Raw genomic sequence first — 24,144 nt, forward strand, 5'->3', positions numbered from 1 at the left:
TAAATAAGTTGGGACACCTTGTGCTTAGAAAATGGCTGGACAAAACCCCCTTCTGTGGCTAAAAACAGCAGCTGCCTGAAATAATTTGTTGTTTGCTCTTACTGATAGTGATATAGGAATGATACAGACCTCCAACTGATAAAGGGGAAATATTCTAACTCCCCACCTGCTAGATGTACAATAGGCTGAGTTTGTGTTTCCCAAAATCAAAGAATGAATTGCAAGGAACAAGAGGTTAAGAGTAGGAAATATTTATTGAAAGGGAGAGATACAGCTCCTGAGAGAAGAGAGGTCCTAAGTAAGGTGCTGAGGACCCCACTTTTTTAGGGGAAGTTTAATAGAGCACAACCACCTGAGTACAGTGTGGGTTAAGGCTACTGTCAACAAATAAGATTATAAGTATAGCCTCTTAGGTAATATTGATCCAGTAGGGGAGCAGGTCATATAACAAGTGTTCATGGAAAGAGCGAAGAACTTTTGAAGAAGGGATGAGTCTGAGGGTCCTGGTCATCCACTGAGGTTTCTGATGTCCATCTAGACTTTATTAGGCCAGATGCTACCACTGATCCCTTGGGGAAGCATGTAGGTCTGGTCATTCCTTCTCTATCTCAAGGGCTGGCCTCCAACAGATGTGCCTCCACCCACAGTTGCAATTTGTCATCTTTGGACTGAATCTCTCAAGGGCCCAGCCCTATCTGACTGCCTATAATATTTCTACCTAACTCAGCTGTCTGTAATAATTGGAGACTTTCCAGTCTTTTCACAGAGGCTTATGGTGGTACATCCCAACAAATGCGATTAAATATGTTATTATAACATATTTAAAGTAGTTATAATTAAAAGGTTAAGCTTTCCGTGTCCAAAACAATAATGTTTTCTTAAGATATTAAGATGCCCTTGATTAAAATGATAGAACTAAGGGGAAGAAAGCTTCCATACTGTACTAGGATAGTTTCTTGTGTTTTCCACAGTTAGACTCAATCTCTTGATCAAACTTATTTCTTACGATAGCTCTACAGCTACTGATGATGGCACAACTGCATACCTTCATTTTGCACACCCATCAACTTTGAAAATGGTACCAGACAACACGTGCCAATGACAGACTACCCCTTTGGCAGGCCAATAACTGTGTATAAACCCCTAGATCTAGGCGCTTCCTCATGTCCACCACTGGAGCCCCCTTCTCCTAGCATGGGTTTTCTTTGTTCTTTCTAATAAACCATACCCAGTTTGCTCCCCACTGTGGTCCTGTCAGCTCCATTCATCCTTATCTTTAGGACAAGAGCCCATAGGGGGAGAATTATTCACAAAATTTTCAAAGATTCTTAGATATTCAGCCAAGTGGGGAAGGGCTGCTTCAATTATTGGCTATGTATTTAAAGAGTAAATTCTAGAGAAATCAGTAAAAAACATGTGTCTTCCCTCTTCAAAATCTTCATTATGTTTTTTGTATGTGTGTACCACAAGAGTTTTCTCCAATGCGAAGCTCTTCAAAGCTGGTAAGTGTTACACAAACTGGTACCCCAGAGTGCAGTCTTTTTAGAGCTGAGTCATGTGCAATGATGAATTATCCCATAAGTTCCCATCTTGCTTCTGGCATGCATATTAAAAATTTAGATGTGAGGCGTCCTAACTCCTACGGGCAAGAATTTAGGAATAGCAAAATTTCCACATATTGGCATAAAAATGGGAAGGGCCCATGAACAAAAAAGACTACATATGTGGGGGTGACTTGTCTCCAAGTTGGAGAGAAGAAAATGTGGAGATTTAAATACCAGTAGTTGGATTTAAAGCCAAGGAATAAAGGAGAAATTAACACACATATAGCGGAAGTATTCTTAATTTTTTGGTTATTTATTTATTTTTCATGGTGCTGAGGATTGAACCAAGGGCCCTTTGCATCCTAAGCACACGCTCTACCACTGAGCTACACCCTCAGGCAGAGCAGAGGTATTCAACAGCCAGATGATGTGTGACTGTCCTTTAACAGAGATTCCTGCTTATTTTTGACCCTCAGGCCTACAGAACAAATCTACAGTTTCTGCGCTGAGTCTATTCAGTGCTGGAGTTTTCTTTGAGATAAAGCCTTGCCTCCCAGTTGTACTCGGGCTACAAAAGACCACTTTTGTTGAACTCTTGAGTTTAGTGTAACTGGAGCTGTTTGCTGCACCTGATATTTACAGGCACATGATTTACCATTTATGGTAAAGGCCCAGTTGTACAGATGCATGGTGGCAGTTACTCCAGAGAACAACCTTGATGGAACTAGGCCTGGCCCTTACACACTTCAATTTTACCAGCCACAGATATAAGAAGTTGCTCTAGTTTATAAAATGCTTTTTTTCTTTTAAACTATTGGGGCATTATTCAGTGCTTTCAGATAAAGACATCTTGACAATTTTCTTTTAGAATCAGGCTGGGCAAAAGTTTGACCCTCTTGAAGAAAGGTTCCTTAAAATTGTATTTAAAAAAAGAACTTTGCGTCCAGTTGTTTATTTTCTAGGTTAGTGGGTAAGCAGGAAGTCAGTTCAAGTATTCTCATTCTTCTCAATCAGCATTTATTTGCTATAGTTTCTTTTACCACCTGCACTTTCTACTTTTTTTTAATTCCTAAAATCATTTGCACGATCTCATTTTTTTTCCCTAAGTGGGTGGCATATTAAAAAGGTGTAATTAATTCAGGGATTAAAAATATGCCTCTTGAGACGTGTGTTTCCAAAAGGCACTGCTTTCTCCTGGCAGAATGTTTGTTTCCTCCTTCTCCATTGTTTATTTGAAATGAGCAAGGACAAAAAAGCAAAAGACACCAAATTGAGGGTGGCGGGTTTGTCTGGAAAATTCCCAGAAACTGACAAAATAACACCCCCTTAAGACAGGCCCGACCGTGAATTGTGATTTCTGTGTTTACAGACTTTCTGTGTGTGTAGTGGGGAGCTAGTTTTAGCCAGCGCCTTCCTCAGTGCTCCAGCAAAACTGAAATTACAAATGTGCCTCCAGGTGCTGTCTTCCCGGCTGATGCGTGGAGATGTAGATGTGTTTGCAAGATATAAGGGAAGTGCAGCTTGCAAAGGGAGTGAAATTAACATGCAGGAGGGGACCTGGAGGAGTTCCCCATCCTGGTTGGGTGCTAACTACATTCCCAGACTTCTAGGGACATCTATTAGGATTGTTGCATTTGTTTGAAATCGTCCATAGTTACTAACAAGGTCTTAGAAATTAGTTCAGTAGTTGAAAGATCACCCTTTAGGTAGAAATACAAGGGTCTTGGGGCTGTTCTCTTCAAAGGAGTTTTTTTTTTTTTTCACATTGTGTCTTGTTTTCTGGAGGGAAGCTCTGCAGTCTCTTACTGTGTGCATGTTTAAAGGGTTAAAGACAAATATTGGCCTCTGTAGGTGCCAATAAATCCATTAAATGAGTTTTTAGCAACAGAGACCTAGTCCAAGCATGGTGGTGACACCAGTAATCCCAGCATTCGGGAAGCTGAGGCAGGAAGACTGCTGTGAGTTCAAGGCCAGCCTGGGATACATAGTGAGTTTAAGGTCAACCTGGACTGCATAGTGAGACCCTGTCTCAAGAAAAAGCTAAAAACAAAAACAAAGAAAAAGAAAAGAAATGGAGACCTAAAGGAGTTTAGAAAGCAGAGAAAGTACTAGTCTGGGAGCTGGTGCATTTGTGTTTCATTCTTGCCCTAGCATTACCTGGCAGAGCAGGAAAGGTAGTCTGGTTGCTGGTATCTCATTCATTCTCCAGCTTCCCCTGCCTGGGAGGCTGAATCTGCCTTCTCCCAGGTCCCTTGCTGTGTGGTGTCCACTGGTCCCAGTGTGGGTACAGATAACCCCCTATTTTCCATCTGTGGGTGCACAGGCCTCCACTCAAGCAGCTACTATAGGTGGCCTCTGTCTGTACTTCTGGCCTTTGGTTGTTTTTTGCCTCATTTGTTTATCCTCTTAATCCTGCCCATACTTTTCTAAATGGTCTCCTGCTAAGGGCTTCTCATTTTCACTGTCTCGGGTGGATTGTGTTTCTGTCCACAGCTCTGAATAATACTAAAAGTGACTGGCTTTAGCAAATCGGAAATAGGTTTGGAGAAGTGGGGTTGAATTCCAAACCACTGGGATCATACCACCTGTGACTGGATTCTTTCTAGGAGGCTGCTGGGTGGGAAAAGAAGGGAGAAAGATGAATTAGTACCAACATGTTCGGGCCTCAGTCTGTGGACCACTGCTCTGCCTCATGAGAAGTGTAAACCCAAGAGCCTTCCAGTGGGTCTGGCTCCTGCTACAGAGATTTAGGTTCCTTTGATCCACTATGAGCACACCCAGTCTACCAGGGATTAAAAAGAAATCTTTGCTTGTGACTCAACCAAAAAAAAATTTTTTAACTGATAGTTTTTTTTTTATTGTTGTTTTTTAAATAACAATTTGGCAAGAGGGCAAATAGATTCCACAGCGGGGTGCTGAGGCTGGATGCCAGGCTCCATTCTGTTGGCAGAACAGTACTTAAGAGCTTGCACAGAGCTAGAAATGTACATAATTACAAGAGAAAACTGTGGGGAGAGGAGCTGGTGAGGAGAGGTGACCAGAGCAGGCAATGACATCCTCAGCCTTTCATATTTATATATTATATATATTTTATATATATTACATCCAAGAGTGACAGTCATTTGTACCATTTCCCTAGCAAGGCAAAGGCCTGGGCTGGGTGCAAGCGGGCAGCACAGTGCAGGGAAGGGCTTTGCTCACAGAAGCTGCAGGAGCTTCAGTGACTGCAAGAGGGCTGCGGGTTCTGCAGCTGCCAAGTACTGGCAGCAAAGCCAGTCCTCCAACTCCACACCCCGCCTGCGGTCCACCGCCTTCTCTGCAAACTTCATCATCATCAGGGCCCGCTTCATGTCAATCCAGTTGTGTAGCGTGCTGCACAGCACCTCCTCCGAGGAGCCTGGCTGCTCCACCAGCTCGCGCCGGGGGCCCCACAGCAAGCACTGCAGCACATGCTTGGCCTCCCCTATGCGGATGCGCTTGATGGGGTCAGCCTCTAGCAGCAGGTGAGCGAGCTGCTGCAGGCCGGGCGAGTAGAGGGACAGGGCGGGCAGTGGGGGCAGGTCTTCCCGCCGGTAGTCCTGCTCCCGCAGCTGGGCCCGCACCTCAAATGGGTTGGGCTGGTGGAGCAGCTCGTAAATGAGGATGCCGGTCTGGAACTCATCAAATTTGCGGTACTGCGAGGCAGACACAATCTCAGGGGCCAGCCGGGCCTGGCTCTTCTTCTTTTGCAGGTTGGCGGTGCCTCCTGGCTTCTGCTTGGCCTTCAGGAAATTGCTGATGATGAGCCGGGGCAGGTGCTTCTCACTGGGCACTACCTGACAAGTGGAGGCAGCAAGGGGGTTGGGAGCAACGGTGGAAGGGGGGACAGCAGGGGAGCAAGCAGAGGTGGCAGTGGACAGCGTGGAGGCGGCAGAGGAGGGCCCTGGGCAGGCCTGGGGGCTACAGTGCACCAGCAGCAGGTTCTCCAGGCACAGGTCCCTGTGGATGATACCGTGCTCTTTCAGGTGCTCCAGCCCATTGCAGAGCTGCAGAAGGAGGAAGCACACACGCCGCTCGTACACCTCAGGCTCAGCCTGATGGCTGGTGGCTGAGTCTCGCACGAAGTCCGAGGCCGTCTGGTAGGGCACCTCTCGGGTGATGACCACCACGCAGTCCTGTTCCTGGGCAGGGGGCTGTGAGACTGCAGCAGGCAGATGGTCCTTGGTCGTGTCAGAGGAGGTAAGCATGCTGGAGGGCACAGAGGCAACAAAGTGGCCACAGTCCTGCTGGATGTTGAAGTGAACCGGCACAGAGGGGCTACTGTATGACGTTGTTTTGGGCTCAGGGGTTTTGCAGATCTGTGAGGAAAAACGGAAGTGAGGTCAGAATGGGATCCATGCTGTGTTCAATAGATGTTGGGACATTTGAGTATCCACATGCAAAAAGGTAAGCAAACCCTTACCTCACACCATATATAAAATACCTTAAAAGGGGGTTCCACAGACTTAAGTGTAAGTGACAAAACACAAATTTTAAAAGAAACATAAAAAAAAGCCTTTGAGACCCTAGGTAGGACTGTGATCTCTTAGGTACCACATCAAAAGCATGAAAAGAAAAACATTCATAAACTTGACCTCATAACTAAAAACTTTTGGGTATTAAAATGCACCTTTAAGAAATTGGAAACACAATTAGCAGACTGGAAAAAATATTTGCCAAACACATATCTCATTGAGGACTTGTATCTAGAATTTACAAAAAACTAAGTTTTTAATAGTCAACAAATAAAACTCAGTAAAACAGAGATGAAAAACCAGGTTAAAAAAAATAGGTAAAACAAGCCAGGTATGGTGGTACACACCAGTAATCCCAGTACCTGGGAGGAGGATCACTGCCAGTTTGAGGCCTGCCTAGGCTACCCAGTGAGGCCCACTGAACTACATAGCGAGACCCTGTCTCAAAAAGCAAAACAAAATAAAACAAAAAATATAATGGGCAAAAGATTCACATGTATAGGCAGTTCACCTAAGACATCTTCAATTGGCCATAAACAGATGCAAAGATGCTCAACATTGTTAAGGTTATGCATATACCTAATATTGTTCATTCATTAAGGAAATGGAAATTAATACTACAATGAGATAATAGTTCTAACCCATTTGAATGGCTATAGTAAAAGCAGGACAGCCACAGTTGTCTACTTGGATGTGGGGAAATGGGAACTCCCACACATTGCTGTTGGGAATGGAAAATGGAAAATAATTTGGCCATTTTTTAATAGTCACACATAACATGCCCACATGCAAGTGGGGCCCTGGCAGAGAAGTATCTTTGCTCCCAGTGTGAAGAGGACAAATTCTTACAAAATTCTCTGACAGAATTTGCACAAGAATCAGCCTCACACCTCAGTCCTCTCCACTGGAACTGTAGCTGCCTGACAGCAAATGCGTTTGGCTGCTGGGCTGCTCCTTCATGGGGAATTTCAGGGACAGAGGCAGGCCCTGACCCTTAGGACTTGGCCATGTTCTCTTAAGTTGCCCTGGTTTAAACCCAGGTGAATACAGAATGCCTAGTATCTGGTAAGACCTGCATGCAGGGCTCATTGTAGTGCGAGTGCTATGGGTTGGAACATATTTTCCTTCTAGGGTGAGTTACAGCAGCTAAAAGAACACAGCAAGCTCTCCAGGGAACAGGGAACCCACAGGATATAAAAGCAGCCTCTGAACTGCAAGTGGGACTAAACGAGATGAGTGATCTCAAGCTCCTCTGTGGGAAGGGACCCTGGGGAACCCACACGACTGTGCCTTGCTTGCCTCAATCTCTTCTGCTTGTGCCAAGGACAGCACCAGCTGCCTGGTCATCCTGCTGCCACTCAACTGGGGAGCCCTGAGCCAGTTGGCCCTGATGGCCCTCACTCAGGACCCAATTTTCCTCTAATTACACAGAGGGACTGAAGGTGGTCAATGATCTCTCCCTCAAAGCAGATTGTGTGATGTCTCCTATGCTTTCCAGAAACAAGAATCTGCATGTAATCTGGAAAAGAAAGGTGCCTCGCATCTACCTCGAAAGTACCAGCCAGCAAACAAACACCAGATAACCCTTGTTTTATAATCATTCCTGCACAGGAATGACTATAACGTTTATAAAGCACCACAATACTTGTGGCTGATGTTTTCAGAAGTTATATTGCAAGCACCTTTTCACAGAGTTATTTAAACGATAGCAATACAAGCCTTTCAGCATAAAAAAGCTGGCATCAAAGAGTTCAGCCTCTGAGGAAAGTATTTGAAAGCTAACTGGGGGAGGCAGCAGGTAACACCTGAATTTAGTAATCTATTATAGAAGCAAAGTACAAATAAATGGGAAGTATACTTACCCCAAACACTACTTCCTATTATGCTAATAAAACCAATTTTGAAATACAGGTCTAAAGGGTGTTGGTTGCTTCAGGCTCTTTTAAATTCCATCCTACTCAGCAGCATTTGGTTTTTAAATGGCACACTATTACATGAAAGCAAAACTGCGGGGAGGAGTCTTCCATAGAAATACTCAGTGACTGGCCAATCACTACCTGTGTGCCTCTGAGGACAGGTAGGAAGAGCACCACTGTTTCCTTCTCAGCCCAACTGGCACTCAGTGGACCCTGGCAGATGTGAGCAACTGTACCAGCTAGGCACTTCCACAGGTGTCTAATTTAGTCTCATTGACTCCAAAGCTGTAGATGCTATGGCAGAGGAGGAAACCGAGGCTTTAAGAGGTTAAGTTATTGCCCAAGATTAGGCAATGGGAAAGTATTCTAGAGGTCAAAAACAAGACTTTGGGATGAGAAAGGTCTGGTTTAAACACCCACTCAGTAACCTTTGTCAAGTTACAAGGGATTTTTGTTATTTGAGGTAATTATGCTCTATTAAGTAGCTGCTACTAAATTATAAGTAACACTAAATTAGCACATGCTGAACTATCGCTTTTACAGGAAATGCTGGATGAAGTTTCAGTGAAGCTTGGGTCACAATATTTTCATCAACTGATCACAACACAGCTTTGTTTTGAGACACCACATTTAGTACATATTCTAGACTTAACACTGAACTCATAACCAGCACATGATACCTCAGGCCTGAAGGAACCTACGTAGCCCACATAAGGCACATCATGGCTTTCTTGTGCATACAAACACTAACAGTACTTCAGCACTACACTTGGGACCATTTTAAACAGTGAACTCACAACAAAGGCACAAACATGAAAATACGAAGCACTGAGTATGCTGTGTAAAGGACCCTAGCTTCCAGTATAGGCACACAAAGCAGAGGGGCGGGAGTCTCCCTGTTTTGCTTCAGCTGGAGGTGTGCACATGGGACTCATATTTTTGCCTGTTCAGACCATGCCCACAGATGACTAGAAAGTGCTCTGAGTATTGATTTGTGGGTTATAAATAAATTTCAGTCAGTGGATGGTTTTGCAAATAAGGAATCCACAAATAATGAGGACTGGGGGTAAATCTTAAAGTCTATCTTCTCTTCAGTTTACCTGGGGTGGAGAAAGTTCCTTCCTGAGGGAGCCAAAGTGCCGTAATAAATGAAAGGATGCAGGTGTTCTCAGCACCAGACCCCAGACCCTGCCGGGGTGAACACTCGGCAAAAGGTTGCCATGGTGACCGCTCCTGCCATTTCAGCTGCAGTCATGGGGTGGAGCTGAGCCATCCACCAGGAGCTGGCCTGCAGGTATTGCACAACCTCAGGGCGCAGCTGTGAAGGCTTGGAGAAGGAGTTTCCAAGGCCCCCCTTCCTCAAGGGTATGAAAGGCCTAGGCCTGGCAAACACTGGGGCCCAGAGCTCCAGTAGAGCCTCTGACATTTTGCACAGAGATGTAAATGAAGGAGCAGGGTAAATGGCAACTGGGCTGGATGCATTTCAAAGCCAGGAACAGGGCTCCTGGCAAAGCCCACAGCTCCTCACTGGAGGAGGCTGCAGCACTGTGTGGGGCCGAGCACGGAGCGCCTGAGCTAGCCTGGGTGCACCCTCCTGCACCCCAGGTCATTCTAGTGTTGGACAGAGGGTGTGGACGGGGCATAAAGAGAGGAGACAGCTCCTTCTCCTCCACCCATTTCATTTGGGGGTCAGTTTTGGCTCAAGAACATCACACAGACCTTTCCCTCAGCTCAACTTTCAACTGTTGAGCCAAGTCTCATTTTAAATGCTGCAGCCAGAGTCTCATTCATGAGTAAAAATCTGGGCTAAGTCACATCTATTAAATCAAAATGGGCCCAGAGGCTTAACACAGTTCCTAACTGTGAAATGGAGTTTTAGACGGATAAGAAATGAAACAGTTTTGAGAATCACAAGCTAATGATTTCTGCCCCATGCCACATTTTCATGAAGTCAAGCTACAGGGGTTGGCTTTACTGCTTCATGGCTGCGGGTCACTGAGCCCATGACTAGAGGCTGCAGAGTCAGGGGTAAGCAGGTGCCAGTCTGCTACTGTTTCCTGGGACTCTGCAACCAAGGCTGTGTCTGACTTCAGCGCCGGCTCCCTACTTAACATGCACAGATGAAGGTGGCAGGCAGGGAAGGAGCTGCTTCCCCCTCTGCGGATCCCAGATGACTGTATTCTGTCTAGACTGCAGTGCTAATGAAGCGGAACAGCTGCATGTGCGAAATGATGCCTAAATCCCCACCCCACCTCCAATTACCAGGCCAGGTATATTTGTAAATTGATACTGTCATTGTTCCTGCAATCTTGTTGAAGTTTACTGTACTCTGAACGGTTGGTGCTATTCCCTAAACTTTCTGTTCACAGGGTACAGCGTTAGTCTTGGACCTTCCAAGTCCTCAGCAACGACAACTGGTAAAACCCTGAGATGGTCTTCTTTGGAGACCAGGGTTTCTCTTCGGGTTTCCTTATAATAAAACAAGAAGCAATGCTTGATTTCGACATCCTCTGGAAAGCTGAATTTCTTCACATTGTGGAGAGGAGAATATGCCTAATTCTACATTATAACGTGAGGCCCTAGAACCCAAGATGCACTGTACAATCACGTAAGGATACTTAGGAATATCCGAAATTCTTTGCCACAAGGCTTGGATTCAATGGCAGGACCAAGTATCTGGCACCAAGTGGCCCAATTCCTTAGTTCTTGCGAATAAAGTCCCACCACTTTCCACCCCAAGGGTAAGGTAATTCAATCTCTCCCATTAAACATCTACCTCCTCAAAATGGAGCGATCAGCTGTTCCTTGAGACTGAAGGAGTCTCCCAGGTTCAGTGCCAGGACACAGGAGAATGTGACTAATGATCGTGAGCTCAGGACAGTGAGTTCAAGGGGGACACAGAGGATGACTCACAGGTTGAGCTCTCTGATTCACCGAGACCAGTGAGAGGGAGGGCTATCCTAAGCGCATCACCATCATCCCTGCAATCGGAAAGCTCAAACAGCCCCAGGTTTGGGCCCATGTGATAACCCCTGGCTTTAATTTGCTGGATTCAGTGCACTGGAGATACCAGTCATGTTTTCCTCTACAGATGGTGCTTGACCTAAGCTGATTCAACTTACGGTTTTCCTGTGTTACAATGGTACAAAACCTATACATGCAATAGAAATTGTACTTCAAATTTTAAATACTGATATTTTCCTGGGCCGACAGTAAGGGGTGTGATCCTCTGCCTTAATTCTGGGAACTGGCAGTGAGCCTCCATGAGCCACAAATCACAGCGTTCACGGGCGGAAACCACAGATACTCTACGATGCACCACGTTGCTAAGCGAGGATGTTTGGGAGGTAGGTGTATTACACGCATTTCTGACGCACTATATTTTTGACTTATAATGGGTCCGTGGGACATACCCCCATCCTAACTCAGGGAGCATCTTACTGGACACAGCACCACCATCTTAATTGCATGGGAAGCTAGGATATTATTTTCTTTTAGCTTTTTTTAGAGGACTGATGGGTAGTATTGCTTCCTTGGAAGGTATCTGTGGGGTTGAGATAATAAAGCAATGAAATGCAAGACATGATAGCATAGTCTCAGGACATTTTTCCTGCTAGTGACTTCCTTCTAGGCTTTTTCCTTCTAGTGACTTTATTTCTGTACAAAAACTGAATCCTTCCGGTAGTCAGCTCTCTAGTGTTTCACAGGAGGGCAACTATAGACAGCTGGGTGAACATATCAATTAAGGCGTCCCCAGACTATGTTGTATGGTGGTGGCACAAATTTCTTAGAAGAAAAATCTCAAAGCACAATTTGCTTCAATTCCTCAGCTGACAATCATTTTGTTTTTAATAATTTTCCTGATAACAAGTATCGGACCAAGGCCTCATTGCATTTTTCTAACTGAAAAGAAAGAATGCCAGGGCTCTCCTCTTTATTTCCCACAAAAGTCTGTCTGCGTGTATAGAAGGGTCACAGATCTATGAGGTGTCCAAGGAAGACCAGAAAGAGATGGGAAGCTGGGTGTGCCAGTCACCTGCAATCCCAGCTACTTGGGAGGCTGAGGCAGGACGATCACAATTTTGAGGCCAGCCTGGGCAACTTACTGAGGGCTTGTCTCAAAAAATAAAAAAGGCTGGGGATGCAGTTCAGTGGTACAGAGCTTGCCTAGCATGTGAGAGGTCATGGGTTCAATCCCCAGTACACAGAGACACAGAAAGGAGAGAGAAAGAGAGAAGGAGGGAATGAGAATAGACTGCAATAATCCATGGTAGATCACACAGTGGCCTGAATGGGTACAGCTGGTTCTACCATCTCTTTCAGAACCACATGCTGAGACAGCAATGATATAGCATCAAAATTAAAGATCTGTGTTATCTTGGGTTACTGGAAGTCACCTGACTTCTCTCAACTTCACTTTCCTTAAGTGATACAATCATAACATCCTTTGAAACCAGAGGTCAAATGCATTATAGCCACCAGCTAGTTGTGGGCTGTGGGAACACAGGTAACAGTTAAGACACTCAGCAGGAGTCCAGTTCTACAGTAAACACTGAATCAACGTCATCACTTGTCCTGTTCAAGATGATACCTAGTTCTTATATCCATTCTGACTCTAACATTATCCACTTCTCTCACTGGATTATAACTCCAAGGAATCTTATCTTCATCTCTATATACTCAGATCTTTGCAAAACACCTAGCGTGGAATAGATATTCGGTAAAAATGTGCCAAATAAATGAATGAATTCTCCATTGCACTGAAAGTTAACTGTCTTGTTAACCCAAATAGGTCACATGGATTCATTCCTGCAAGCAGAGAATGCACAGTCACACTGTCAAGTCATATAATACAGACCTCCTGTCACCATGCCCTTGCTGAGGAAGAGAGAAAAATAGTCGAGCATTAAATGTTAAAAAGGAAGGTGGTAGTGACCCCACCTCCTAATGCCTAAGAAGGAGAGGTAACTCCCTCAGGTTGCAGCCCAGAGTGGAAGGAAGAAGTGGTACCTACTTTCACAGCATAGGTGCTGCCTGGGTCTTCGGAGCAGGTGGCACAGTAATAAATGGCATCTCCCGAGTCACAGCAGGGCTTGTTACAAGTCAGTTTGAAGAGCGACCAGTTATTCTCATTGAAGTGGAGCTCCTTCTTCTGGCCACCCATGAAGAGGTCCTCACACTTGGCCACAAGGCGGGCCAGGGACTGTGTGTAGAGCCCGCCTAGCTTGGCGTAGGTGCCTTCCTTGCTGCTGATGCTGCTCAGGAGGCTGTGCAGCTGCAGCTGAGTGCTACTGGAGGAGGCCTGGCTGGACACACTCAGCTGTGAGGATGAGGTGGAGGGAGCTGCTCTGCACTGCAGGCTGGGGCTCCCACAGCTGCTTTTGCTGCCCGCCAGCCCCGGAGCTGGGACCCAGGGACTGCTGCCTTTGAAAGCTTTCTCCAGAGGCTCAGAAGAGGAGAAGATAGGGTGGCGGCTCCCTGGGCTCAGGGAATAACCAAAGTGAGACTCATCCTGGGCAGATACGTTGGTTTCCGAGTGGCTTAGGTTCAGCTTTGGGCTTGCTGTTCGTGGCTTAGGGGAGCCTTGGGTCCAGAAGACACCATCGGGAGAGGAGGCCGCTCGGCTCACTATCTTCTTCTGGGGAAGGGGAGGGGGCTGCACAGAGCCACTGGGGGACACATTCTCAGTGGAGCCCAATGGGAACGGGACCGGAGCAAAGAGCTTCTTCCCGCTGATGGTGGGCGAGTGTGCTGGCTCAGAAGATGGCCCTGAAAAAGAGAAGCAGAAACTATCAGGCTGGAGGCCAATACTTCAGGCCCAGGTCTGGCCAGCTTTTTCTTTTATTCTGGTGAAGCAAATATATTTAATTTTGCTTCTCTTTTATTTCTGGAATAGACAATATATGCACAGCGGTCAAAACTCAAGTAGCAAAAGGTATACGCAGATAATTAAGTCTTCCTTTCACTCTATCCTTCACACTCAGTCCCTCTCGTCAGAGAACACCACTGCCAGCAATTTCTCATGCACGCTTCCGACCACACAAACAAGCGTGCAGCTCATACACGCACATGCCTGCACATACACATTTATGCGAAGGAAAGCAAATGTTACCCATTGTTTACTTTCGCGGCTTGGAGAGATTTCATACACATATGCAGATCTATCTAATTCTTTAAAACAGCTGTATTACAATATATCGTCATACACAAGTATTATAATTTAACTAGTCCCCTGTTGATGGACACTTACATTGTTTCTAACATTTTGCAAATAGTGTTGAAGAGGCAGTAACAGACTTGAGCATATGTGATTTGACCAAATTGTCTAAAAAAGATTTATAGAAGGTATAACTTACCAAAAGTAAAATCCCACTTTGAAGCACGCCAAATATCTTGCTGGTTTAGGAGGCAGGGCAGGACTTCAGACATTTTAGAAGGCAAGGGCACACGATTTTATAAATGAGGAAATAGATCTAAGGGAAAGCGAGCCTTTCTAAGGCCTCAGGGTTCCCAAAGAGGGATGCATGGATACTAAATATGACTAGGTGAAGGTCCAGTCAAAGCCATAAGTCTCTGCAAAGCACGGGGACATTGAGACAGCCTGTCCAGGCACACACAGGTGGGGAGACAGAGGGTTGGTTTATACCAGGTGAAGGCTGGGCGATATTTGTCTTAGTATATGATACGGAGCTTTCACAATGAAACAGCCATTTATAGTGAATAAATATACACATGTGTATGAAATCTGGAAAATCAAAGAAAATAGGACAAATGGAAATAAATCCCATTTACTTCACTCGAAGAGCAGATTTCAAGATATGTCCATGATTTTTAATAACCGCTTTCAGGGGAACGAAAGAAAAGGCTATAGTGGTATGTTGTGAAGTGTACCCTACTATCCTGAAGGCTAAAATGTCAAAAGAAATATGAGTCTTAGATTCAAAGAAAAGGCTAATGCTGATGTGTACCTCTCACTGGGTCTATCACACTATGCCACCTGAAAGCAGGGCACCTGCCTCTCTGCATCTCTTAGCAGTGAGACTAGTACTTGAAAAATACGACAAACGCATTAGTCCATGGCAAGGCATAAAAAGCCCCCAAAGGAAGCCTCTGGCTTTTGCAGGGCTGCTTCTAAATAGTTAGTAACCCCTGTGCCCTCACTGAGCCCGGCCCACTGTGTCTTTCTGTTTACCTCGGATTTGAGGGCGGACAGGGGAAGGCACACTTACTAGGCTGTTTCCTCATTTAGAAAAGGACTGGATTGCATCACTGGGAAGGCCCCTTCCAGCACTAATAGTCTATAATTTCAGCACTCTCCCTTTTCAACCTCTCAGAACATGCATTTTGTCTGAAAGCCGCTCCTGAAATAAAATACCTCAAGGCAGACAGTCAGCTTGCATCAATGGTCTCTCGCTTTGTCTCCAGTTCTCACAGCTTGCCTTGCCTCTGGTAAATTTACTAATCCGAAAGGATAGCGGGAATCTTTTAAAGGAATAATCAGCATCATCTCTTGTTCACTAGGTCACCAAAGAGAATCAAGTTGTTCTGGTGCACACCTTGCATATGCCTGTGCTCAGCAGCTGAGAGAAGGGGCTGTCTCCTTTATCCTACGCTGTATTGCCTTGTTTTCTGTGGGCACTGTGTCAATGAGTGCTCCAGATCAGATTTAAACCCCATTTGAGTGAATCTGACAAAGGGTTCTAGGTATTAGGAGCAAGGGAAGGCTCGAGGGACTAGCATGTAGTGTATTTCATTTTCCTGTATTTCCTCCATGTCATGAGTTTGTCACCCAACAATCATTCCCTGGCGTATGCACATAATCAGAGGATGGCACTGTATAAAAAATGCTTCCCTCTCATCGTAAGAAGCCTGAAGCTGCACCGTTATCAGTGACATGAGGCTGTCTTGGATTGTGGTCTTTACATGTCTAAGAGCATTACAAACACACATCATGATCTTTGGTTTTTTTTTTTTTAAAGCCCAGCTCTGTGGCAGAAACACTACCTTCCAACTTGTGTACCCTCCTGAACTTCCAGGGGACTGAAGGGAAGATATGCTAGTTTGATGTCCTTATATGTAGAAAGCAAAGTAAGGAAATCTTGATTACAGTGGTTGAGAAAAGTGGTTAACCCCTATGTAGACATGCAGGGTAAATGCAGAACCCTGTGAGGTTTCTCCTGCTTCAGGGCATAGGACCTTAGAGCTTCTTGGGCATTAATATTCTTAGGGTTGCTGTGAAATACATGCTGATATGTGGTCCTGCAAGATGAAGCGATTCTGTAACACATGAGGGGCAGCAGCTATCTTCTCTGGGACCAACTGGCACCGACTGGGATTTCCTTGACTCTGGGAACTAGCTCCTTTTAAATACAGCCTGAGGCAACACAGGATCTAGATCTTCACAATTTGCAGCATGGGCCACACTATGGATTCAGAAGAGTTCACTGTTCATAACCAAATTACTGGTTCGGGAAAATTTGCCCAAAAAAAATCTTCAACAATTTTGGCCAGCAGCTGAAATGACTCAGATCTAATGGGATATGAAACAAATGCAACTATATCCCAGTTTATTGGGTGTGTTAATCACAGTATTCAAATTCTGGCTTACAACTGAGTACAAAGCAGTGAGAAACTTTTCTAGTAACTATGTCTGCATCACAGCTATATCACTGGTGGGTTTGAAGTAATTTGGAATGCTGATGGGGCCAGAGAATTCCAAACACCAGTTCTTCTTAAATTTTCCTTCCAGTTTCCAATTCTGTATATAATGCAACTAGAGAGAAGAACGCCCAACAACTCTTCAGTGCACTGCTTCAGAGGAGAGACAGCATTTCTAGTGGGAAACCACCATCATGTGGGGAGCACTGGGGGAATCTTAAAAGGGTATGGGAAAGGTACTGTAGTTTGGTATATTTAGAATGCAAAGCAAAAAACTTAGGATTTCAGTGGCTGGGAAAAACAAGCTAACCCCTGTGCAGAAATGCAGGGCAAAAGTTCACAGGTGGTGCAGTGAAGTTCACCTCATGATAGAGTCCTCTCTGCTTGCTGGGTGTGAATAGGTACTGCTATTGTTTCCACAGTCAAAGGAGAGCTGGGCTGACAGAGGAAGTGGTCAGTCCTGTTTTGAGCCCCCAGAGGGGGAGGAGCCCGCTTCAGCTCCCCTGTGCAAGGCTTTGCTGGCTGACATCATCTGGGCCAGCACAAGCACAGAGGCAAGAAGCAGAATCCCTACTACATCCCCGAGCTCTTTGCTATTTGGCTGTTCTCAAACTTCAGTAAAAGTGAAATTAATTTTTTTTTGTGTGTGAAAAAATTGGAGTATTCTACAGATGGATTTTTAAGGAGGATAACAGACTATGCAGGAGGAAGTGCCATTTACATTTGTCTACTCATCGGTCAGTATTTACCCACTGAGCACAAGGCATTGGGAGCAAAGCAGATGGAAAAAACTTTGCCCAGGTCTTATGGTTTAATTCAGTCCCCTGTCAGAGGTAAGAAAACCGCAGCCATCTATGCAAGCACCTTGTGACCGTCACACAGGAAGTAGTACCGAAGCAGGGGTCCGTCAACTTTGCCCCTCACATCCACACCTGGGGATGTGCAGGGTGGGGGCCAAGCAGGGCTCTAGCTTCACATGTAACTTTTTCCTCCAAAGGAAAATTGTGCAACCTCTTGTTTGGTTCCACAATCATAACAGGCTCAACATTACGTGGGGGAAAAAAAAGCAAAAAAACATTCCTTTAAAAGGAAACCTTTGCTTTTTCAAGAAGATAAATGTGGTCTGAAACTGGAAGCATGTTATTAGCATTTTAAAATGGGATGGAAAATGTGGCATTTGTGAGGAATCTCTCCAGACCAGGAAACAATAATCAAGAGAAGAATGTGATTTACAGGCAAAAGCAGAAAAGCCTGTCTCAGTTTAGAAAACAGGCTCTAGATGCTTGGTCTGCTGTGCCTGCAGCCCAACCATGGATCTAGACTGGTGACCTTTCCTTCACAGCACTCTTCACGTGCTAAACTGAAAACTAAACTGACCTTTTTTAGATGACAACTTGAAATTTATACAAATTTTTGATGCATCGCTTCTATTTCTTCTAAGAATTTATCTTCCAGATCTGCTCACCAAACCCCTGTCGATGTACATAACACAGGATCCTACTGTACCCGTGTAATGAAAACAGTGTAAACATCCATTGGAAAGAAAAGGGTTTAACTAATTTGTACAGTGAAAGAATGCAGCAATTTTTAAAGGATGAGGTAGACCTAAAGGTTCTGACTGAAAATACTTCGAGATATATTAAGTACAAAAGAGTGTAGGATTAAATTTTATGACTTTGAAATATGGCTAAAAACTTCTGGGATGATACAGAAAAAAATATTCCAAGTGGTGGTGGGAGCTGGTGTGAGTATCACAAGACTGACTTCATTTCATAACTTTCTGTATTATCCAAATTTTTATCATACACATGCATTAACTTGACTGAAGTAATAATATATAGTTTATGACACACTTTGAATAGAACAATGTTAAGGCAAAGCTTCACTTTGCTCGTATTACAGCCCAGGACACTTAATATCTTAACAATGAATCTGTTTTTCTTTTTCATACTTCAGTGTAGATTTTACAGAAAATTACCCATGAGTCTATCTGTCTCCTTGAAGGATTGAGGGTGCAGTGCTGTGTTAGGGAAAAAGCCCCATGTAATGCATTAGATGGAACCTGTGCATTTGGAGTCAGGTGCTTAACAAGTCTGATTCAGGGTCATAAAATACTCTAGGGTGCAAATTTTGTTTTAAATTCCCTTTCCAAAGCCTCCTCTTTAAAAATATAATTTTTTCTCACAGAGTTGGAGGTGACAATAGCCAGAGGTGGTGGTGAGGCAATGGTTGGTGAAGGTCATGACACTGCTCTGAACCCTCCCGCTGCTTCCTGGCCTCCTCTTTTTCCCCAGCACTTACAGCCGATGGAGTCCCTGGTTACTTCTTAGGAAGAAAGACTTGACTGTTCTTTCCACTGCTGAGTCTTTAGCATGTGTAGAACTGTACCTAGCACACAGTTTGCCTCCAACAAGAATCTATCAAAGGCAGGACTGAAATGATGTACAAATTGTAAAAACTCTTTGGCACTGAGATTGATAAAAAAAAAGTAACTACTGCCACCATATTTGATTACCTTTCTCTAGTTCCTTTTTTTGTTTGTCTTTTTCTAGTACCAGGAATCGAACTCATGACGTTGCGCTTGCCAAGCAGGCGTCGTGCCACTGAGCTAAATCCCCAGCCCCTATCTTTCTCTAGTTCTGATTTGCTAGCAATGAAAATAAGGACAACTGCATGCCCCAGCACTTGTATTCACACTCACTGCACAGGTTAGACCTCTTTCTTCTTTGTTGAAGTACCAGTGTTTCAGTTAAACAGAAACTCTAATCTCCTCTCAGCTCCTGGCATCCATAGATGTTTGAACTGTTGAACTAAAGTTCCACATCATCCTAAATCAAAGAGGGAAATGATCTTAATGTAACATTAGGTTTGTGTAATTAAAAGTTACTACTTAAAGTACAAGAGTCTTCTCCTGGGCATTTTTCATGACCAGTTAGCTGATCACTTCCCTCTCCCACCCATCCATCCCCTACTGACGGCCCTCTCTCTGGCCGCTTTCACAGACCTGTTCTGACACACGCAGTATGCTCCTACTAAGCAGAAAACTGCCCAGACAGAATTTTCCTTCCACTAAATTGACTCACCATGCAATCAAACTGTTCCCATGGACAAATGGGGTAACAGATGTCCTGGGAGGGACATGAAATCCCATACAAATATAAGAGATGAAATGAACATTGATACAAAAAATGACATTTTCTTACCACAAAATGGCTTTTTAGAAGAGCAAAATAAGATAGATAATAGGTAGTAGGAGCTGAGTGTGGTGGCACATACCCGTAATCTCAGCCCTCGGGAGACTGAAGCAAGAGGTTCGCTGAGAGTTTGTTTGAGGCCAGGCTGGACTACACAGTGAGTTCAAGGCCAGCCAATACATAGTGAAACCCTGTCTCAGACAAAATAAAACAAGACAAAACAAAAACAAAAACAAAAGACAGGGAGAAAGATCTTTCTCAAATGGGAAGAAGATCAGGAGATGGAGGAGGGGGCAGGGAGGAGGGGGAAAGGGGATGAAACAGGAAGTAGTATGCACATGCACCAACTCCACACAAGGAATGGAAACATTATGTACTGCCAACATGTACTAATAAAAATAAAATTTAAAAAAAACAAAGCTATAGATTTCAATTTTGTTTTTCTTATAACATTTAAGACTTACTTTTTGCCACAAAACCCGACTGACAAATGGCTAACTTTAACCACTAACCCTGATACATTTCTAATAAGCTTGTGCAAACTGCTGTGATGACACACCCGGGGGTGACTTTTTCCCCCACTCACTCAGGGCAGCCCACACTGTGGACACAAAAGGCCAACAAAACACAGAGTTTTTATTAGTGAGCTCTTACTGACAAACACATGCATAGTCTAATGCATCCTCTCACTTTCCACGTAGCATCAGAGAGGTAGACATTACATATTGGTTTTTTGCACGGTTTTTGGTACTGGGGATCAAACTCACAACCTTGTGCTTGTCAGGCAGGCTCTGTGCCACTAAGCTAAATCCCCGGCTAGTTTTACAGATCTTCAGCTTTTACTTCTACTCTGATCCACAGTCTCTACACCAGATGTTCAGTTGGAGTAGCAGTCAAGTTGGGTAGTCACTGTGGAGAGGCAGATGTGTGGAAGGAGGGAAGGGGTGGGCAGGGGTGGTGAAGGAGAAACAAAAATAATCAAGCTTTGATACGTGTCTGTGCCCATTCCCCAAGACAACTGTAATTGTTGTGCATCTCAAACGCATGTGAACTTTTTTTTTTAAAAGGTGGGTTCCTATTTTAGCTACAAGATAAAAGGAAGTTAAGGCTTCAGGGGAGGGGAAGATGACTGTTCGGTAACACACAACACTCTGCCCTGGTTGGTGTTGTAAAACTGAAGGACCCATGTCTCACATTCTCCAGATTAATTCTTTAAGTGAAGTTAAAATGAACAGAGAGAGGAAGAAAGAGAAGGGAAAGAAAGACAGAGAAAGAGAGAGAGAATGCAGACTTTAGTGTCTTTCCAGTTTGAGAACCTGGCTCTGGTACAGAGCCGTAGGAAGGAGCAGCAGACAGATGTGGGCTCCTAGAAGTCATGCTGAAATAACCATGAACATATATTTATTTTAACTTATGTTGTTCAGAAATTAGTAAGAAAAAATGTCCCTTTAGGTGTCACTAGGATCCTCATTCTGGTCCAGCAGCTCCCCACGTCCTACCCCAACGCGTGCCGAGCCCTGCGTCCGCCTCTGCTTTCTGCCAGCCTCTCACCCACTGCCCTCACCCACCACTGCAGCACACCAGGCTGGTCTCCTTTTCTCAGTCTGCCCTGCTCCCCCGTGGATCTGACTCCTTATTATGTTTCTCTAACTGGGGAAGTGCTCCATTCCTCACTCTACTTCCTCAATGCCAACCACACTGCAGACATAAGGTGAAGTCTCATTTGTCGAAAGCCCTTCCCTGAACCTTCCCGCCGCCCTCATTAAGGTTCTCTCTTCAGGAAGCCTTCAGAAGCCCTCTGTTCTGGCAACTCAATTTCCTAGCTCATCCCTACCACCCATGTGTTAGGTGTTTTAACCTTAACCTACCCAGCTAGTCCTTAAGAGTTCTGAGAACAGACATCATGATTTACTGGTTCTGAGAAAGGAAGTGGTAAAGCATTTAAGTCCAGTTCTCATCAATCCCAGCTGCCTGGTGTCAGACAGAGGGGTCTGTCCCAATGGCTCTCAGAACTGGTCATGGTTCTCTCGAGAGTGGGTTAGGGCTGACTAGCACTGGGGCTTAGGGTTCAGAGGCCCAGCCTTCGAGAAAATCATCTGCCTGGCTGAACTACTACACAATGGGATGGAAGAAAAGAAAGAAGACAGGTGCCCAAAAAAGCTGCACCCAAAGAAAATCATTTTGTTCCTCAAACCAAGACAGGTATTTCCTCTTTTGCAGTAACAGCTATCAGAGGTTTCCTATCAGAATACCTCACTCTGACTCAGACCACAGGCTTTTGTCTCAGCCAGTACTTAAAAGTTCCCATCTTTTAAGTAGAAAAATTTACAGTGGAACCCCCTACGCCGAAACTGCCTAGCAAGAAGAATTCCATCTATGGGAATGAGAAAGAAAAGTCATGCCAGCACATGTCTAAATTTGACTTGCTAATTAATGCACATCTAAGAGGAACACAGGAGGGGGAACACACACACACACACACACACACACACACACACACACACGGTGAAAGGTTTTAGTACTGCTCATCCAGGCCACAAATATAAAAAAAAAATCAAGACTTTGTTCTTAGGAATTTGCCCAATCAAGATATACCCATATGTTATGCTTTGGAACTTGGTCCAGAAAGTGGGGTGGATGGTGACCTAATGAAGCCTTTGTGCTTTAACTGAACAAATATTTATATGAACACCTGTTGTGTCTGTGTGTGTGCATGCTTTCATGTGTGCATGTAAATGAGACAGAGATACACAGAGGATGAGGGCTGGTGGCTGGGGTGCACCCAATCCCTTTAGACCTAACCCTGAGGACAGAAAGTGGACCTATACACAGAAGGTTCATTAACCAATGAATCAGGAACCATGTGACAGGCTTTCAACTCTATCATGCTCCTCCCCTTGTTGTCATGCCAATGCATTTCTAATTACCAAGGGCAATATGGTTAACTCGGCTTGTCCAATATTCAACAGGAAATTAACTTCAACTATTCCTTGGTAGTGACTATGTCAGGGAGAAAGTGGAACCAAAGCAAAAGGCTTTGCTCAGCCCTTTCAAATCCTGGCAGTCAACGAGGCTGGACTTGTAGGCCCAAGAGAATCTGAGCCTTACCTCCATCACTGCAGGTCCTGGAGTCTGAAGCCAGGCTGTCTGTGGAGCTGGTGGCGAAGCTGATGTGGACGCCCCGGAAGGATGGGCTGAGGCTCTCTGCAGAGCCCTGGCTCACTTTTTCCAAATCAGAGCTGCTCTTGTTCATTTTTAAAAGGTGCCTGGAAAAGGTAGAAACAAAGAATAAAAGAAAGTTGCTTGGTTGCTATTCAGAGATGAGGCTGATGGGTCATGAACGTATTAGGCTCTTAAAATCTGGCCAATGCCTGCACATTAAAAAAAAGAAAGACCATGGGCTCTTCTGAAGTTTTATGCACACAAATGAGAGGAGATCTCCTGAATGGGTTAGTAGAAGAGTCTGTAAAATGCAGACAAATACAAAATCCTGACTTGGGAGGAGGAACTGAACTGCTTTCACATTCTGATCCCCTGTGCCAAGCAATTTATGCCATGTATTATATCCTGGGTATCATCTCTACAAAGAAAAAGTAAAACATTACCTACAAACCAATATACAGAGCTCTGCAGAGGTTGGGGAATATTTGCAAGATCCCATGACAGGCAAATTGCAGACTAGGACTAAAAATGTGGGGTTTCTTTATTTGCCTGGAACTTTCTTGCTTGGCTTCAAAGAGTTTGGATGGAATTAAGGAAAACTTCATTTAAATTCTAACCTGAACTCCAGGTTAAGCTACTACTCCTGTAGTGTTTAAGTGGAACCAAATTAGAATAGCCCTTTATCTTGAACCATGGAATCTGCCCTATGATTTTCTGTGAAACGTTCTGTTGTATCTCCTAAGACAGTATTACCAACATATCAGAAGCAGGAATAACAACTTGAAGAAAAAAGAACTTGCCCTACAGAAAACAGTTCCATTATTGGGTAGAGTGCTTAGCTTATTGATTCCTCCTTTCCCCTTCACAAGACCTACATGAATATTCACTTCTCTGACATTTTCACCATGAAATGAGGCAGATCACAATCAATCCAGTCCTTTCCCTGTGGGTGGTAACCCACATTTGTCTGAACTGGTATTTCCTGATGACACTCCTGTCTCTACTATGGCAGATCTATATCTCAGCATCTGCTATAAGAAATAGACGATATACTATCAATTTGGCATCAGAACTACTGTATTTAATGCACATGATCCTACCATCAAAAATTTATTAATCATTCTTTGTTTACAACATTGCCAGATCCTGAGTTAGTTTTCAGTCACTGGAATTCCTT

The 24,144-nt window shown here is 44.4% G+C and overlaps 1 protein-coding gene across 1 annotated transcript in view; it reads right to left on the bottom strand.

Moving 5' to 3' along the window:
• Positions 1-4,376: 4,376 nt before the first annotated feature.
• LOC102016357 (tyrosine-protein kinase SgK223) overlaps positions 4,377-24,144 on the bottom strand; it is a gene marked incomplete at its 5' end in the record, with an annotated part of 49,451 nt that continues 29,683 nt past the window's right edge. Inside the window, 3 exon segments of the mRNA XM_005398353.2 lie at positions 4,377-5,881; positions 12,968-13,722; positions 22,914-23,071. Of these exon segments, the coding sequence (XP_005398410.1) occupies positions 4,742-5,881; positions 12,968-13,722; positions 22,914-23,071 (2,053 nt within the window). The 3' untranslated portion in view covers positions 4,377-4,741.

The sequence above is a fragment of the Chinchilla lanigera genome, unplaced genomic scaffold (genome assembly GCF_000276665.1).
Source record: "Chinchilla lanigera isolate Chin_1 unplaced genomic scaffold, ChiLan1.0 scaffold00062, whole genome shotgun sequence".
NCBI classification, from domain to species: Eukaryota; Metazoa; Chordata; class Mammalia; order Rodentia; family Chinchillidae; genus Chinchilla; species Chinchilla lanigera.